Raw genomic sequence first — 18428 nt, forward strand, 5'->3', positions numbered from 1 at the left:
AAACCTTTCTGCAGAGAAAGATCAGATTAAATATTCTTAGTACTTGAATAGCTCACCTTTTCCTCACCTAAACTCCTTTGTGTATCTTAGGGGAACAAAGAGCCACTGCTTGCCACCTTGAAAAACATGTAAAAATGTGAGAAGTCTATTTCCATTGTGTTGTGTTGGTAACACCACCCTGCAGTCCTTAGTTACCTGTTGCTACATTTAGAAACCAGTACTACAGTTAACTTAGATGCAACTGTGCTGGCAAAGACATTTAAACCACTACTAAACCAGCACAGATAAGAAACACCAAAATGGGTGTTTCTACACTAAACCACTGTCAGTTCAATCATACAATTTAAAATAAATTACCCCCCCTGTACTTCTAACCAGTATTAATAGCAACACAACAGTGGGTAGAGCAGGCTTTAGGTTCAGAAAAAGCTGTATGTATTTATAGTTGCAATCACAACAATTACAAAGTTTCTTACAACCTCAAGGTATGTGGGGGGGAGGGAAGGCTGGTTCTTTGGTATACTTTCATCTTACTGCTGACTAAATCAACAGAAAATTATGGAAGAGAAATGACATTGTACAAGAACGAATCAAGAATACAGTTCACAAGATCTGCGTTAGGTCTATGTTTGAACAAGTTGCAAGGTAAGCATGCTGTGGTCAAACGCATTCAAGGTCTCCGATAATGCCTTTGCCAATCTCAAAGGTACTAGGTGAGGCAGTGGACATTCTGTGATTTTTTGATAACGTAACAAATATCAAAAGCAAGCAACACTGATATTTAACAGAGCTGAGCATACCCCAGCTTTCCCAGCAGTCATATCTAGCAAGATTCCCCTGCAAAGTGAGTTCTATTTGTTCATTGTGTACTTTCTGAAGTGCTGGCATATTGAGATCCATCAAACCAAACATGAAAGAATATGATTAGCATTAACTTGCTCTAGAAAGGGATGAACAGAAGTAGTTCCAGCAAGATAAGAACTTCTGGAACTGTATTTCAAAAGTGACAAATAATTTTACCTATAGAAAGACTCCAACAACTATGGCCATTTGGCTGTTGGTTCTTCTGCTGAACTGGTAGACAAGAAGGTATTGCACACAAAACTGTCTGCAAGGAGTGCAGAAAGACTACAATTTGCCATCCATTCAAATAGCCACTGCTGGCCATGATACTAAAATCCCATCCTGTCCTCCTATTAGGCAGCATCTATTCTGTGTCATAACTGGTTTCTAGTTTACATTTTGCTTGCTGCCACATGGCTACACCTTCAAATAAATTTTCTTCTCATCATTCTTGCGACACTTGATGAAGTGAACAACAGCCACAGTAACACTACTGAACAAAATAGCAGAGTAAGCCAGAAAAAGGTTTTATTTTATTAGGAATGGTACATTTAAACACATGTAAGACTTTGGGATTAATTTACATAGTTTTCCAAAAAATGTTTCCCTTCTTTAACAATACAGAAGCTAAAAAAAAAAAAATTATCTAATTCCAAATTATAAGAACAAACAGTATCTGCAGTGGAAATTTCTATTAATCAGAACAACTCTGCATTCGGGAGATGTAAAGAAATTACCCTCTTTATGCTTTAACACGATTCACTTTTTCTGTCACAACTGACTACAATTTTCCTGGGATTTTTTTGCTGCTGTCATTACTAAAAGAATCTTCCTTTCCATCAAGACTAATGCTGGTCATACACACATTATTCAGTATCATACTTTTGGGTATGAAAGCTATGTCACTTTTATAAACATCAAAAACATGGACATGCATATTGACATTTCTGTGCAGTTTTATGGAGTCACCTGTCAAATAAGGCCTCTACATACAATACCACATACTACTGAATTACTGGAAAATTATTATAATGGATTCCCAATAGTCCTGCCATCCAGATGGTATGTCTCATTTTAATGGGAAATTCCAGCTTTCATTACTGCTTAACATTGTATTGATTCACTATCCAAATGAGCAACATTCAACTAACCAATGTGTATTCCTGAACATCTTTGTCAAATTGAACGTATTATCAAGGTCATTTAAAAGTTGGAACTTAAAACAGCCTGTTAAGCCAAGCAACAGGGGAAAAAAAGTGAACTCTAAACTAAATTCAGCTGGTCCATTCATTCTCACACAGAAAAGTAGCCACAGAACCTTAAAGGAATAAAATCTATACTTCCTGTTCTCGGACTTAATACCAAGGACAAAAGCTAACATAATATTTTGGAAGTCAAAGGCCTTGGAGGTGGAGGGGGGAAGTGGAGAACAAGAAAGGGAGAAAGCAGCATATTGTCTCATCCCATTACCTCAGCATTATGTGTATGTAATATATCTATGATAGAAATGTTTACTAATAGCAGGGAAAAAAAAAAAATAAAGGCGACTTCCCACTCCAGACTTCACTGAAAGGAGAAAGCTGAGAGCCCCTCCTCACAGAGATGGCCTATTTGATGACAGGCACTTTGGCAATGTAAGAGGAGGTTACCCTTTCATCATGTTAACTCTTCCCCTCCCAGTTCTCATGTACAATTTGCCTCAAGTCTTCAAGAAACTTGAATCAAATTAAATGCATTAAGACATCTCTAAAAGCAGGTTAACTACGGCTATGAGCAGAGCTCGATCTAGAACGAGATTTTCTCTTAGAAGCAGAGGGAGACGGGGAAGAAGCTAGCAAGCTGGAGCGGTGGCTTTTCTGGGAGTAACTCTTTTTAGGTGTACGACTGCGAGAACGAGACCGGGATCGAGATCGGGACCGGGATCGAGAGCGAGACCTTGACCTGGACCTTGATCTTGACCTGGACCTGGACCGGCTGTCCGATCTAGAAGATCCTGTAGACCTGGACCTGCTGCGAGATCTTGAGTAACTCCTTGATCGCGATCTGCTTCTGGAGAAACACAATTGAAAGCTGCAGTCTCACCTCCTACTAAATTTAAAATACCCTGTGTTTAAATTCCAAACTACTTTGTATGCACAGCACATCCATCTGAACATCTGAATGCACTAGGCACAGTGTTCAGTTATTTCAATGTGCTGCTAGATTTCTGTTATGCTCCATCACAACTGCTTAGACCAAGGCTAGCTTCAACATTCTCTGTTACCAGGAGCTGCTAGCCTTGACATTCTCTGCTAGCTTGGCAAAGTATGAACTGCCTAATAAAAGATGCCTTCCACCGCCCCTTGGGGAGGAACTTCTAGCCATTTATCAAGAAAAGCCCCCAAATGAAAATTCAAATCTATGGTATTTGTTCTCTCTAGAAACACCCATGTAAATTAGTAAGGGTTTCTTTCAAGATGCTAAAAAAGCCTCTAAAGCATGGAACACCAGCACACTTTTAAGGCCTGGGAGTTTAACACCTCTTCTAGCTATGTGTCCCTTTTTCCATCAGAAGAAATGGATTTATTTTTAATTAAAACAATGACAGAGCTGCAGCTAACATGGATTTTTAACGACTAAATGGCAGAAGTACTTTGGGAATAATGCAAGCAAGCTCACCACTTTTACTCTCATGAGAAAGCTGACTGTCACAATTTGAGAGATGTTTCACAGGACTGTGAAGCAGCTTCCATTACATTAAAAGGCTTTTGAATACCTTTTTTTTTTTTTCATTTAAATATCAAGTTTTATCTAAAAATCTTGCCCAAGGAAGCTCTGAATGCTCCATCCCTGCCAGTGTTCAAGGTCAGGTTGGACAGAGCCTTGGGTGACATGGTTTATTGTGTGGTGCCCCTGCCCAAGGTGGGAGGGTTGGAGCTAGATGATCTTAAGGTCCTTTCCAACCCAAACCATTCTATGACTTCATGATTCTAAAAAAACCCCAAAACAAAACAAAAAAAAACTAACCAACAATAACAACACCCCCCCCCCAACAAAACAAAACTCTCCTTACTCTGTTCTCTTTACCCTGTTTTCAGCAGATTTGTTCTTATTTAAATCTGTTTACAGTGCTAGGAAGTGTTCCTGTGCAGTGTATTTAGCTTGGGGCCACAGAATTAGATAAAACTTTGGCACTGGTACTTCCCAAATCCATGCCCTCAGCAGAATTTTATCAGGTCAGGTGACATACCTATGCCTTCTGTGATCTTCAGTCAATTTAATCCTGCGTCCATTCAGCTCAGTGCCATCCAGTTTTTCCAGTGCACTCTTCATATCACTGTAAGATGCAAATTCCACAACCCTGTATACCATCAAGAGAAAAACAAGATGTTTCAGAGAAACTGAAAAAGCAGAAAGAACAAGTTTGGGCTTTTTTTCAATCTGTTGATTCACAGCTTGATGTCTGATCTTCTGAAAGGTAATTTTTAATGTGGTTAACAAGAAAATATGATACAGCCTTAGCCATCCATACCTTTCACATCTTAAACATTACCAGAACCCTCATCTGCAATGAGACGGGAGATAATCCAGAAAGCTCCATGTAGCCGCACCAGCTGAGGAAATACCTTTCAATCCTCCACTAAACTGCACTCTAAAGCTGTCCAAGAATCAAAATATACTTGCAGGCCCTCCTGCCCTCTTCAGGTTTTTAACAGTGAATAGAAAAATCCCTTCTTTTTGTTTTCTCAAAAAAACCCACCAACCAACACAAAAAAATCCCAAACAAAAACTAAGTAGCATTTGCTTGCAGTAACTCTAGAGCACTGTTCTTCTAGAACAGACACTCTAGTCGTAATTCCCTCCTCCTTCCTGCTTTGTCATGCAGGACCTTTAGTCTGCAGAACTAAGAATGGAGAGCAGGGATGTAGGTATTCCCTATAGAGACTGGTTACACTAATTTCCCATGACTTTGCTGAAACAGTGCAAAGTGGCCACAGACAGGTGGTACTTTAGCCTCAGGAGTTAGATCACAAATGATTATACATAAATAACCCTAAGTTAAACACAGCAGAACTCACCTGCTGAAACTGTATTCTCCTTTCCCTTTCTGCTTTGACACAGTGTTCATGGCAGAGAGACTGAGTTCCATACCACTTCTGAACTCCTATTTACTGACTGTGCTTTATTTCTATATTGGAGAAATTTCAGCATCTAAGCCACACCACAGATTTAAGTTTTGTTTCTTTTGTACTATAAGGATAATCTTGCCTTTAACAGTTTTGGTTATCATACAGATTTAGTCACAAAATGAACTTACCCTTCATTCCTGTTGTTCCTGTGAGCATCCACATAGGTGACCTCCCCTGCCTTTCTCATGACATCTTTCAAGTCCTGCAGCAGAAGTTAACTTTTTAGCCATAAACAAGACACAAATGAGCCAACTAGCAGCAAGTAATACCTCCCTAAAACTTTCCCTTCTAAACCAGCTTAATGCTTATATATATATAAATACACACATAATTTAGAAGTTTTTGAAACAACCTATGTAATAGCAGCTGCATAAAAGGACCCCTGATTTTTACAACTACGGTCACTAAAACATTGCTTTTAAAATTGTCCTACATCCCAAAATCAGCTGTTCTGAAAACATAATGCAATACTTAAAATACTAACGTATGTGCTAAAATCAGAACTATTGGATGGAAAAATTAGTATTAAATGCAGATTTTTGTGACTAACACCCCAGGTTAAAGGACAATCCAACATATGTAGACAAATTCATTCCATACGGTCACCTCCCCCAATGTCACAGCAAAATTCAAAGCAAAAAGGTGTAGTTACTTACTATATAATTAATAATTTTCCAAAGGGGATTTTTCTTACATTTCACTTGAATATCGGTCACACTACAGTGCTATGTCAATAGGCACCCTTGCATTTAAATTAATAGAGGCTAAACACACAGACACTGTAAAGTTACTTGCTCAACAATAGGATAAAGTACAAACAAATAATGTAAAAGGTCACTAAAAAGCTAAACATTTGTATAAATTAAAGCAGTACTTTTACCAAACAGTATCTGGTATTTTATAATCCCAGACTACTCACCGCAACACACCACAAGTGGCAGATGATATAAGAAGGTACCTTAAGCAAAGAGCTGCTTGTCCAATACCTAGCTGGCCAAGAGGAACTCTCTTACATGAGAAAGGCAGAGTGCTGGCTCATAGCAATACGCTTCACGGAGGTACCAGAGGCCCTGAAAGCACTGGACATAGTCTCCAGAAGTGGCTAAAGAACCCGAGGATGATCTGTGCTAGCCAATCGAGATCAAACCCAGGCAAACCAAGATCTAGATCGCCAAAAAACAGGAGTGTCATAGGAACCAAAAGGAAAATTCAGAACAGGCCAAACCCTATAATTTCAGCCACTAGAAAACCCCCAAATCTTTGGTTCTTTTTCCTCCACACCAGAAAACCGAGGGTTAACCAAATCAAGGTTGTTAGAAGAGGTTCAAAATGCACTTGGTTAGAAATATGCTTAAGGAAGACTACAAAACAAAAAGCCAAGAAAAACTTCAGAACATTTGCTACAGAATATAAGAAGACTTAGTTTTACCTACTCTTCTAAATGGAAATTCAAGAGATTTATTTTAAAAACTGGCATATGCAAACTAGTAGATACTTTGTTTCACATGTGCTTAACGAAAAGAAACCTTAATAGTAATGGAAAATAGGCCCTACAGCACCATTAAAAGTATTACTTCAACCTTGGTATATTTGTTTAGAGAAGAACAAAATTTTGGCTCTGCTCAAGTCAACAAGAGCTTCACTGGACCAGGACTGATAAGTCAAAAGGAAGTTAGAAAATGTTAAATCTACATAATTTTGTTCTAATTCAATAAATAGGCTTTAAAAATGAGGGCCCTCCACAGACTTGCCGGATTATACACTGAATCCTAAGGATCGTCGTCGTGAAATAGCACTTGTAATAATAATGTCAACATGATTAAGACACCAACATTACTGTTCAAAAAAGAGTAAGTCTGCATGTGCTATAAAAGCTCATACTATTTGCTATTATTACAGGAATGTTTGAAAGTTACCTGGTTTTACTTAACCAGTGAAACAGTCAACTTTTATCCTAAGTTTACTGTTGTGGTTCACCTTAAACAGCACAGAATGTTCTGTTGTCCTTAGCAGCAAAGGAAAATAAGGTGTAGGACAACCATAAGTAGAAAAAAACACATATTAAAAATTACATCTTGATGTAACACAGGTCTACTTTTCCCAACTGCTTGAAAACTCACAAATACTGAAGAACTAATGAGGGTGGTTGGAAAACTCCAAACATGCAGAAATGTATGTTTGCTAAAATAAGGAGAATTCTGACAGTTTGTCTGCTAATCAGATGTAAGAGTATCTGATAACAATACAGACAGCAATTTGATGAAACTGAATATAAATTTTGTTTGTGCTTTGTTTGTTAAATATCCCAACACAATAACCTTTAAAGGAGACATAAGTTCTCAAAGAATGGGGAGAACCAAAGATGAAATATGTGTGTAGGTTTTAAAGCAAGATTCTGTATCGATTGTGCTTGTTAGAACCTCAGCAATTAGAAAGGAAGAACAGTGCCACTACTGTTAATGTGTTAGCTATTTTAATCTGTTGTGTCAGTAGCATAGTTACAAGAAGTTAAAGTACTACAGTCAGTATCAAAGCAGCGCAGCTTCAAAACTAAGTGCGATTTGCATATGGATGTTAGCTTCAAATGATTTCTATTTAGGCAGGTATCAAGAAGTCAAGTCTCTTATGCTAACTGATCATATATTTAAGAGTCATTAAAACATTTCATTAGGATCCTAAAGATTCATCAGTATGAAATCTGAATTGGGTGGGCTTCAGTCTAAAATAGTAAGTACACATAAAGCCATTATAAATATTCACAAGAAAGTTACAGAAATGTTAATTTCCCCCCACCGCAAGTTATGAATTTAACACGAAACAGCGTTATAGGATTTGTTCTCCTTAACACTCCATTCTGGCTTACTTCTCTGGTCCCTACTGTTGTTTCAAAGTCCTGTGTTTTGTAACAATCTCTTCACATACATCACTGCATAGCACACCCAGAAGATACATAGATTAAATCCACTTGCTCACCACACCAAAAGTGCTCATCACACCAAAACTCAGAAGTTGGGGTTTTTTTTCTCCAGTTATTCAATAATTAACCCAACTGTACAATTATGAACCTTTTGAACCTGTCATGCAGAAGATAAACAAACCTAGTTCAACCGTTTATCTGCATGGACTGCACCCAAGCTCTTACGAAACACATCAGTGGAGCTCCAGGCAAGCCAAACAGCCTCCTCATGTGGATGTAGCTGCAAGACCAAGGCTTTGAACATTCAACATGTTCTACTGCATCTTCCAGTAACCTAATTGAACTCTCTTTAGTCAAAGAATATAAAGGTTAATGAATGAGACTAATATCCACTATTCATTCACCTTCTGTCAAAAGCATCTGTTGCTGTGCCTTTAAAAAGTAAGCTTTCTATAGACTGTGTACTACTCAGAACACAACTAAAGGAACGGATTATTACCAGACTCTCAATCATGCATCACGTTACCAAAATATTTTGCAAAGCATAAGAAAAGACGGTAAGTTTCACTCAAAAACAAAGGCATGTGCTTCCAGGTGTAACAGTACAAAAGGGTGACATAGTCTGAATGGATGCTATGCTTCAATAGTTTAGAAACAATCCAGGGTCTTGGAAAGGTTTTATCAGTTGGTAAACACAAGTAAGCAAGAATTGGTTCCCAAGTACAAAATATAATTACAGAACTACCTGCACAGCTGTGAAACAAAAGGCTTCTTTAAGTGTTTAAATGCTAATTTTTAGCAATCACTGGAGCTTTTTTGCACATTTTAAAATTCAGGTTAAATATTTATGATGGCTTTATTAAGAAATTGGGCTGAGAACAGTCTATTTACAGGGTAAGAAAATAAGGTGTAAAAAAAGAAGATAACATGTTAACTCACCTGCCAGCTGATACGGGATGAAAGGTTTTCAACTATGATCCTGTGTTCAGTACGAACAGGAGGTCCATACCGGCTGCAAGAGTTCAGAGGGAACAAAAAAGGAAAAAGTCTCCAGTGTAACAAATTTAGAACTTAGGAAGTCTGATGTCTTCTATAGTTTGTCAAGAGATTTAATTATATTCCTGTTGCTGGACTGCAGATCTCATTCTACCTAGTAAAGAATATAATTAAGAGTCCACTACAAGAAGAGAGATGCTACAAAGTGATTGAAAAGGATTTTAATGAAGAACTTCATACCAACGTAGTCAATATAGCTGCCATTTTTTCTAGATACATTGAAGTAAGTGCCTAGTAGACTGTAAACAATGTAGAGAGAATTAGCTTAATTTGGCCCATTTTTTAATCTACTTTTTTTTTTAGTTGGTAGGATTAATTCTGCTTCACGTTAGAGACATGGGAGGCACAATTTAAACACATCTTAGTTCATGCTTCTAAATTCTTGTCAATATTTATAAATGCTACCATGACCTATATTAGGTATTTCTGTGGATAGAAATATTATTTTAGTAAAATGAGAGCTGGTTGCCCTGAAACAACAGTAGCAGTTTTCAGTTCCTGAATTAAAGCCCATGTTTTTCACTTAACCAAAAATTAAAGATGCTCTCAAAAATAAAAATGTGTCTTGAAAACTTTCATACAGAAGAGTAAGGCACCTGGAAAACATACTGCCCTTGCAGGTCATTTCTGTTCCCATTCCTAATCATTCTGAATCCAAAGGAATCTGAAAACTACGGGAAAAGGTATGCCAGCCTTTTGATAAGTAATGTGGGATTCTAACAATGGCACTACTTTGTATTACTACCAAAAAAATCAAGAATCAAGAACACTGACCTGAGAGAAAATTTTCTCACCTTCTCCTCCCATAGAAAAATAATCCTGAATTGTGCATATTGATTTGTATACTGAAGCACAGGCAATTTCATTTCAGGGCATACCTCAAAGTGTCCCAATTTTTTTCAGAACATCCAGATCTTCCATGCATTTAAACAGAGGTCCCAGAGTCCCAAAACTGGCAGGCTGAGTCTCATTTTTCCATTATTGCAAACCGCAGTCTCTTCCTGTCTGGCACTGGCAGTCTGACATCATGAACATGACTACAACGTCAGATGCCCAGGACCTCCAATCACACTTCCTACTTTAAAAGTCCACTTTTAGCCTGGACCTCGGACCAATTATACGGCATCAAGGTTACTGCCACTAAAGAAAAAATAATTAGCATACTTGCATATGCAAATTAGATGTTCCAGACACTGGTTTGTAACTGGCAGCAATTCTCACTTTGAAACAAACACAGAGGTTTATGTCAGTTAAGTCTCAGTCTTCCTTCCAAGCTCTACTCTGCACAGGCCACAGCTAGAAATGTTTATACAGAGTAAATTATTCCATACATATTTACTTCACAGATAGATACAAAGTATGAAGATGTACCGTGTAGTTGCTTGGTGGAATATATACGCAAATCTGCAGAACTTTCACCAACTCTGCTGCAAGCTAGTGCAAAGTTCACCACTGGCTCAAATCACTGAATGTGAACAACTCGACAACTACTCCATGTCCGCTACAGGTATTCTAGATACGAGCTACGTCCTGATTTTCAGATTCCGTTGTTGGACAGAGACTTTCCTTCCACAAGGCACCTGCTCAGTCAGAAAAGTTAGTCATCTCGTATTCAAACACTTCTGCGCATGCTGGCATCTTGTGCCCTAGCACTGGTTCTCAAATACAGTTCCTTTTGTATGCTGTTCTGAAGTAAGCATTTTGATAACCGTACAGGTGGAAATATGAAAGTTTGGTTAGGCAGTAAATATTCTGAACTACTTCTCTGCAATTACTCTACTTAGCCTGTAAGCTCAGTTTAACGACAAAAGCCTCAAAAGAGAAGCTCTGGCATTTTTCTCGATTCTGTGTTACGACAGCCAATCCAACTGCAGCATTACTCCTTCACATCATTTACACAACAGCAGGAAACAATACCATGGTATTGCCTACAACACAGAGAGGGAGCACTTCATACTGGGTTTGTGAATCTCTCTGACAGTTAAATTGCTTTAAAATCCAGATTCTACTCAGCCAGAGGAGGTAAGTAATAGTAATGGACCTCCAACATTTGAGAACATGAAAGTTCTCTTGTGAAGCTATACAAGGAAATAGAGCTGGATCCCTAACTCCAACCACAGGAAGGAAACAGTATTTCAGTACAGCTCTTAAGTTACTGTGTTAGTAGGTAACAGAGTCCAGACCACCTACCTAGATCCACTCTGCGACTGGTAATAACTGAACCGTTGTGGGAATCTGCCCCTCCCTCTTCGGGCTCGAGCATGCTCAATTGTAACCCTTATGAGAGAATAAAACAAGCAAGCAAAAAATTTAACACAAACTTCAGGTATTGGACGCTGACTTAAATCTTTCACAAGCACACTGTGCACATGTGCACAAACAAGAATTATCTTGCCCTTGCAAGCAATGGTCTATAATACAGTCACCGATGTTTCTTAAAGAGCCAGAACAGTGGTATTCTCTTGTCTCATTCACCTCCCTCTGATTTCCATGAAAATTGTCACAGGTCTGTAATTCAGACTGAAAATTGAATTTGCTCAACTGGAGCTGAAGGGTGATCACAGAGGGAAACAAGAGTACCAAAAGAAGTAGTAACAACCTAATGACCTAAACCCAGCTTCCACAATCAAAATTACTGTAACATACAATGACTATAATCCACATTGTTGCAAACTGAAGGGCAACATTTTGAATGAGAGGCTATCAACTTGTCTTCCAATCTTAACTATTCTATGATTCTATGATATCAACAGGCAGATAAACAACAAATTCAATTCACTCTTATTTATATTTCTAGTGACAAGACCTTGAGTTAGCTTTGAAGGAGAAATAACTGCAAGTGGAGAAAACAGTCAGCCATACTCCAAATCACCTCTCCTCCAATCCCAAACTATCTTTGCCTTATGTAAGACTATAGCCAGGATCCCAATGAATCTCTTTAGATGAAGTTATAGAAGGTGTATCCCACCACAGAGCCACAAGAAATGGGTGTCAGAGCACAAGCTAATGCACTGTATTTGTATGCAAAGCACTTTTGCTGTTCTAAAGGGAAATTATGGTATCACACTTACCTTTCATCACACAGCTCTTTACCATTAAGTTCATAAATTGCATCATCAGCATCCCTGTGGTCTTCGAATTCCTAGAAAGAATAAGGAATAAAAACATGTTTTTCCTGCATAGTATATGCAAATGCTACAGAAAAGGTTTTCTTTTTAAATTTTACATTCCTACAGCAAGTATCAGCCAGAACTTTGAACAAAGAAGCAGATTCTTAGTATATTTATGACTGAAAACCAAGATGCCCCCCATTCAGGACCATTTCTTCTCCCTCCACCCCACAAAGTCCTTTGGCTCCCTCAGTTGTTTCAGTATAGCTACTTGCAGGACCTATACAAACTAAATTAATTGAATGACCTGGCTTATTACAAAAATACCCAAAATACTTTTTGGGAGAAAGGTGTGTGTGCGATTACTTCAAGGCATACCGTTTAAAACAAAGCCCTATATAGAAGGGAAATCCTAGATAATGGCATGAACTGATCAACTGCAAAAAAAAAAGCAGTGCACTCCCAAAATCCTCTGTAGAGTTCTGAGGCTGATTCAATTCTTACTGAATTGACAAAGAAAGAGTAAATCAGAAAAGAAAAACCAAACACCAAAACAACCAAACACACCCTTCTGATTTTTCTCTGAGCTAATTCAGCTCACTAGTCTGTGCAAGAAGGGTAAGAAACATAAGCCCCTCTTCAGCACTTGCCACCTATGGGTCTGGATCAGCTAGAATATGCAATTCCATATACTGTTGCAATGGAATCTCTCACTTCACTTTTGGCAGCAATGCTACTTTAGTCAGCATGAGTAGCCTCTGCCCACTATCCAGCCCACTGGCTCTTGGCAAAACTGTTTGTACAGCTCTGCAGGAAACTAGGTCAAGAAACCTATCCAGATGAAAAACAGCACACTTTGTGCAGTAGGTGGGGTGGAAAAGACTGTTATTTTTCTACTAGATCAGCTTCCCAGGTAGGTTTGTTATGTGGCTGAACAACAGGGGTAATTCCATGTGAGGCAAGGGGAGAAAGGAAAGAAAAAGCAGTGAGAACGAGCAGCTGCTTGAACCAGAAATGTGGATGGAGAAAGAAAATTATGGAAGCACAGTGTAAGAGCAACAAACAACACAGAAGCAGCTTCTCAAGTTGAAGAAAGCATTTGCATAACTATTAACAGCCTTTCAGAAGCAATACTGGCTTAAGCAATCTTCCCCCTTCTTCACTGGAATCTGTTTCATTACCAAGTGAAACATCACACATCCTTGCATGATGATGCAAAGATTATATTGAGAAAATTAATGTAGGCCCAGCATTTAAGAGTATCAATAGCTAGCACCTACAACTCCCATTTTTTCAGCTAGTTCCTAACAAACCAAGTGTCTACAAGTCTATCTTGCTTCACATACTAGTTTTACAGTCTGAAGTTTGAAAACATTCTGTGCTGAAATCTACAAAATCTGAGTAAACGTAATTAGTTTCAAAGACCAAGCAATTATTCCAATTAAGCACAACGAAACATGCTTTTAACACTACCAAAATGTTAAGATCAAAATCCTTGGGTTTTTAAGAGGTTTTATAAATACACATTTTAAATAACCAAACCCAAAGATGAACTGACAGCCCATGACAAGTGAGGTACTGCAAAGGACAATGCTATTCAATGTATTTATAAATGATCTAGACGATGAGATCAAGTGCACCCTCACCAATTTTGTGGCTGACACTACAGTGGGAGGAGAAATAGACAAAACAGAAGGAAAATACACTACACAGAGACACCCTGATAGGCTGAAAGATTAGGCCAACAAGAACTGCAAGTTTTAACAAAACATGACGACAGTGAAGTCCTGCACCTGGAAGAGAATAATCAGGCCGGGATCTGAGTGGCTGGAGTGTAGCTCTGCTGTTAAGGACATGAAGAGAGACTCTCCTTGTGGAGAGTCAGCTCAGCACGAGTCACCAATGTGGCTTTGCTGCAACTAAAGCATAACATGTCCCGCCTGGGCTGCATCAGCCAGCAGACCAAGGGATGCGATTATTCCACCTTGGCAACTTTTATGCCACACCTGGAACAGTGGCCAGTTCTGGCCCCTCCAGCTCAAGAAAGATTGGAGCAGGACCAGCAGAGGGCTACCGTAACTGATCACAAGGTTCGAGAACAAAGAAAGGTTGGTTGAGAGAGCTGTTTGCTCAGCCTGAAGAAAAGGCAGCTCAAAGGGGATCTAGTCAGTCTTCCAAAACCTAGAACATAGTTACAGAGGTGACAGAAGGGCTTTACTCAGCTGGATGCACAGTGACAGTATGACGCGTAAAGGTCAGGAAGGTTTTGATCACATGTAAGGAAAAAAATTCTTCATCATGAGAACAATTAAAATTTTTAGAGTTATGAGACAATTATTCAAGCTTATTAGTGAGTGCTGAGAAGAAAATAATTCTGCCTAGGAACTGGAAGAAGAGAGGAAGGAGGGTTGACTGACTCATGTACAGGAGTTGAACACAAGTAGCTCCGGAGTGAGTCAACAGTCCTGCCCAAGAAGAGGAATGCTCAAGCAAAGGTGATTAGTAGCAATTGGAAATGACACTCTAAATAAACTCAGGCTCACATCTAGATCAGCCTTTTATCTCTGGACTTCACGAGGCAGGTATTTACCTATTGGCAGTCAAGTAGCAGCTCATACTGCAAGGCAATCAGGAACCAGAACAAGAAGCAATACCTGCATGACACTGAAGGAGGCAAAGCCTGCTGTTTTGTTCTTTCTCCACAGCTTCACCCAAGGGACTGATCACAGCAGAACAAACAGCATATAAGCCTGCCATAGTGTGAGGGCAGTAGCTGCATTTCCAGTTAGAACTCAGTGCTGCAGAACAACTAATTCTCTGCTCTCAGGAGCCAGTAGTTAAGGAACTGGCTGAGCCTGAGTCAACTTGGGAATCTGTAAAGCTATAAAAATTTGGACAACAGTTGAGAAACATAAAGCTCTAGAAAGCAGTCGTAGGAAACTAAGATCCAATGAACTGTGCATATCATTTAACAGTTTGACAGACACATACACCCTGTGAACATGTATTAATGGTGAATATGCCTTACTTCAGCCACACAAGAGTTAAAAGCTGTGCTGGTTAAATCCAACAGCAAACACCTATTACAGCTGTTCACCTGTTGCTGTAGCCAACTACTTTGCTTTTATGTCAGGTCATTACTTAAAGAGATAAAATGAAGCAGACTAGAACTGAGAGAGGAACATAAGTGATTCTGTATAAACTTTTCTCCAGGTCAAAACTTTGTTGAGTTTTGTAATGCTGTAACAGGACATTTATACTGTCTTCTGAAATAAATGATAAAATTAAAATCCATGGAAGATTATGATCAGACAATGTACTTAATGTAGCTAGAATATTACCAAGATTTTGAGAAAAAAACAGCCAAAACCAGGTAAAACTGTAATCCTAATATCTGAAAAGCAGCCTGAAATATATATTAATATTTTCCATTTCCCACAGGAAATACTATTCTCTTAAGCATCTTCCCTTCTTTGACATGAACCTAGCAAGGCTAGTACCTGCAAGCAAGAGAAAGGAAAACAAGGTATTACTTACCACAAATCCAAATCCATTTTTTAGATGGATTTCTCTTATGCGTCCATATCCTTTGAAGAATTTCTCCACATCCCGTTCGCGAGCACGTGAGCTTAAGTGTCCAACAAAGACACGGCAGCCACTCATCTTTAGGCTGATGCTAAAAAAAAAAACAACCCAGTACTGTTTATCAGATTAACAAACTTAAAATAGGTCGATTAAGATCATGTTTACATCTCAGAAATCTCAGTTAAGTAGGATTCAATCTTATTGTTCTCCAGGTATATATATTAAATCCCCCGTTCTCTATAGCCAGAGAAGTCAAAATCCTGTCTTACTGACTTCTAACAAACCTATGCAGAACTCTCTGCTTTGCCCTTGCTAGTCATATAAATTTAAGGGTTCTTGTAGCTGAAATAATGGTTCTGTTTCCTCTTAGACTAGTAAGGCTTTTGTATCACAGAACATGAAAAACCCCCACTCAATAAGCTCCACAATGAACTTACTGGACTAGCAGCAGTTAAAAAAAAGCCCCAAAACTAAACTGTTGCTCCAGTGATTAGTATAACATTCTCAAACTTTTGCTTTCACCTGAAACAACTGTTGCAATAAAAGTTGTATTAGCATTCAAAAGATAAAAGGTAGCCATCAAACTATTTTGATTTGCATTAACCATAAAATAACTAACAAATTATGAGTAACAAACTTCTTATTATTACAAGATTTCAACAATGACAAAACCAAATGCTATTTTCGACGTTAAGATTATGAAAACTACCTATCAATGCAGGATACATAATTTGAGATACTTTATGGAAGCTCCACTGTCTACCTTGAGCATGTCACTTTTTCAGTTTATGTGATTTAGGGTGGTTTTTTTTCTTAGTTCCTGTAACTGGAAAATATTAATAATTTGGCTCACTCACTGAGCTTGCTGTCATACAAACCTCAAAGAATCCAAGCCCTAAGGAGCAAAAATACAGCATGACCTTATATTACAATACTGGGCTGTAAAGCAGACAGAGTAAACAGACAACGTGTCACGTTAGCTGTGAAAGTAGCTCAAGACAATCTGGATGCAGTATTTTGAATTAGTGTGATTTCCCTTCTGTGTTAACACCCATTGGGTTTCTATCGATTAGATTCTTTACTCAGGTTTACTGTGCCATCAGAGATGTGCCAGAACTTTGGAAGACACGTACTGGCCTTCTTATAGGGCAAAGGGTAAATGTGTGTCAGCATGCTCCAGGAGTAGCCTAAACCTAAACCGTTCCCAAATCACGTCCTGAGGTGATAGCTATTTAACTGTTTTCAGGTGAGAAGTTTTGTTCTTGCCTTAGAAAAGCTTATGCTGCCCTTTGTAACCATTTCTCCTTTGTGCTCACTTGCATTTTTATGCCCACATGGAAATCCAGCTCAAAGGACTGATTCAGCTCCCTCACAGAGTAGCTAGTCTTCCGACATATTGTTTCCCTGATGCACCCTGACCACACAAACACTGGCAAGGCCAGCAGTGGGTATTAAGGGCAGGACAAGCCTTTGCAGAGGAAGGACAGACTTACGTAACTACGAGCTTTAAAACACGGTGAGAAGAGTCACTTTATCAACAAGCACGCATTTTGGGAACGATGTAGGTTTGACAGATTATAAAATGACTGCATAACTGTTGTTCAATACTTTTAACTGTGAATTCTAGCAAAATAAGAATCGCAGAAAGAAATAAACATGGGGTGGATGGAACTGCCTGAGAAACTGTTACAGATACAGTATGAGATGTGCAAACGATCTGTCCATGTATTATTTACTCGAACATCAGGGAGCACAATGGATGCGAGATCTCGAGATCTGTACCGATACAAGAAAGGTGCAGTCTCACGCGCTGTTCCTAACACAATGAAACCGCGTTTGCTCACTGGCTCACAAGATACCACACGGGCAGAAAAGCACGGGCCCGCACCGAAAGACCAGCTGCTCGCTCGTCTTTTTGAATAGGGTAGGCCCGGCCGCCTCCAAAGGCGGAAAAAACCCTGTGTTCACCGGCCCAGAAGCGTCCGCCCTCCCCGTGACGATCGCCCCTCCGGCGGACACGAAAGCTTTACACTAGCCTCCAAGCCCCGAAGGCTCCCGGCCATCCCTCCGACCTAAACAACCAGGACCAGCCCTCCCCTCCGCGGCGATGAAGCGCGCCGTCCTCCGCGGCCTGCTGCCTCCGCGGCCTGCTGCCTCCGCGGCCCAGTTGCCCAACGGGCAGCGGCCTAGCGGCGCTGCGCGGCGCCAGCGAGGCCTTCGAGAACAGCTTCCCTCCACAAGGAAGGCCGGGCCCATCCCCGCCCCGCAGCAGGGTCCGGCTGCAAGAACCCTGCTCGCAGCCTAGCTTCCGGCCGTCCCCCGGCCCTCCCGCTACCGAGCGAGCCGAGCAGGAGCGGACATTCACCGTCGCCGAGCGCGGAGTCCTGAGGGCCGTGAAGAAACGGTTCGCTTCGGGCCGAGGCCGCAATGGCTGCCGTGCTCCTCAGAGAGACCAGCTCCGCCGCGCGCCCCCGGCGGATGTGCGCAACCGCCAACGCCCGACTCCAACCCCCAGCGTGCAGCGCGGCGGCGCCGCTCCCGCCCCGCGCCCGGGAGGAGGAGGGGGGAGAGGCAGGGCGGCGGCGGCGGCCATGTCAGGGGGGGCGGCCGCTGTCGGGCTGCAGGGTGGGGGAGCATCTAAGGCAGCCATCGGCGTGGGGCGCCCTGAGGTAAAGCGCGCTCCTTTCCCGCTGGAGCGACGCTGTGCCGAAGTGTCCTTGCCAACTGCCCCCCGGCCGTTCTGCTGTG

The 18428-nt window shown here is 40.3% G+C and overlaps 1 protein-coding gene across 1 annotated transcript; it reads right to left on the reverse strand.

Annotated features, from left to right (window-relative positions):
* Positions 1–1354: 1354 nt before the first annotated feature.
* LOC136017965 (serine/arginine-rich splicing factor 5-like) lies at positions 1355–18174 on the reverse strand. The gene is made up of 8 exons (XM_065686734.1): positions 18046–18174; positions 15633–15771; positions 12057–12127; positions 11176–11262; positions 8869–8941; positions 5141–5214; positions 4073–4183; positions 1355–2892 (listed from the first exon to the last, which is right to left on the reverse strand). Exons 2-8 carry the CDS (start codon positions 15756–15758, stop codon positions 2601–2603), a joined length of 834 nt encoding a protein of 277 aa, XP_065542806.1. The 5' UTR covers positions 15759–15771; positions 18046–18174; the 3' UTR covers positions 1355–2600.
* Between the last annotated feature and the right edge of the window lie 254 nt (positions 18175–18428).

The sequence above is a fragment of the Lathamus discolor genome, chromosome 6 (assembly GCF_037157495.1).
Source record: "Lathamus discolor isolate bLatDis1 chromosome 6, bLatDis1.hap1, whole genome shotgun sequence".
NCBI classification, from domain to species: Eukaryota; Metazoa; Chordata; class Aves; order Psittaciformes; family Psittacidae; genus Lathamus; species Lathamus discolor.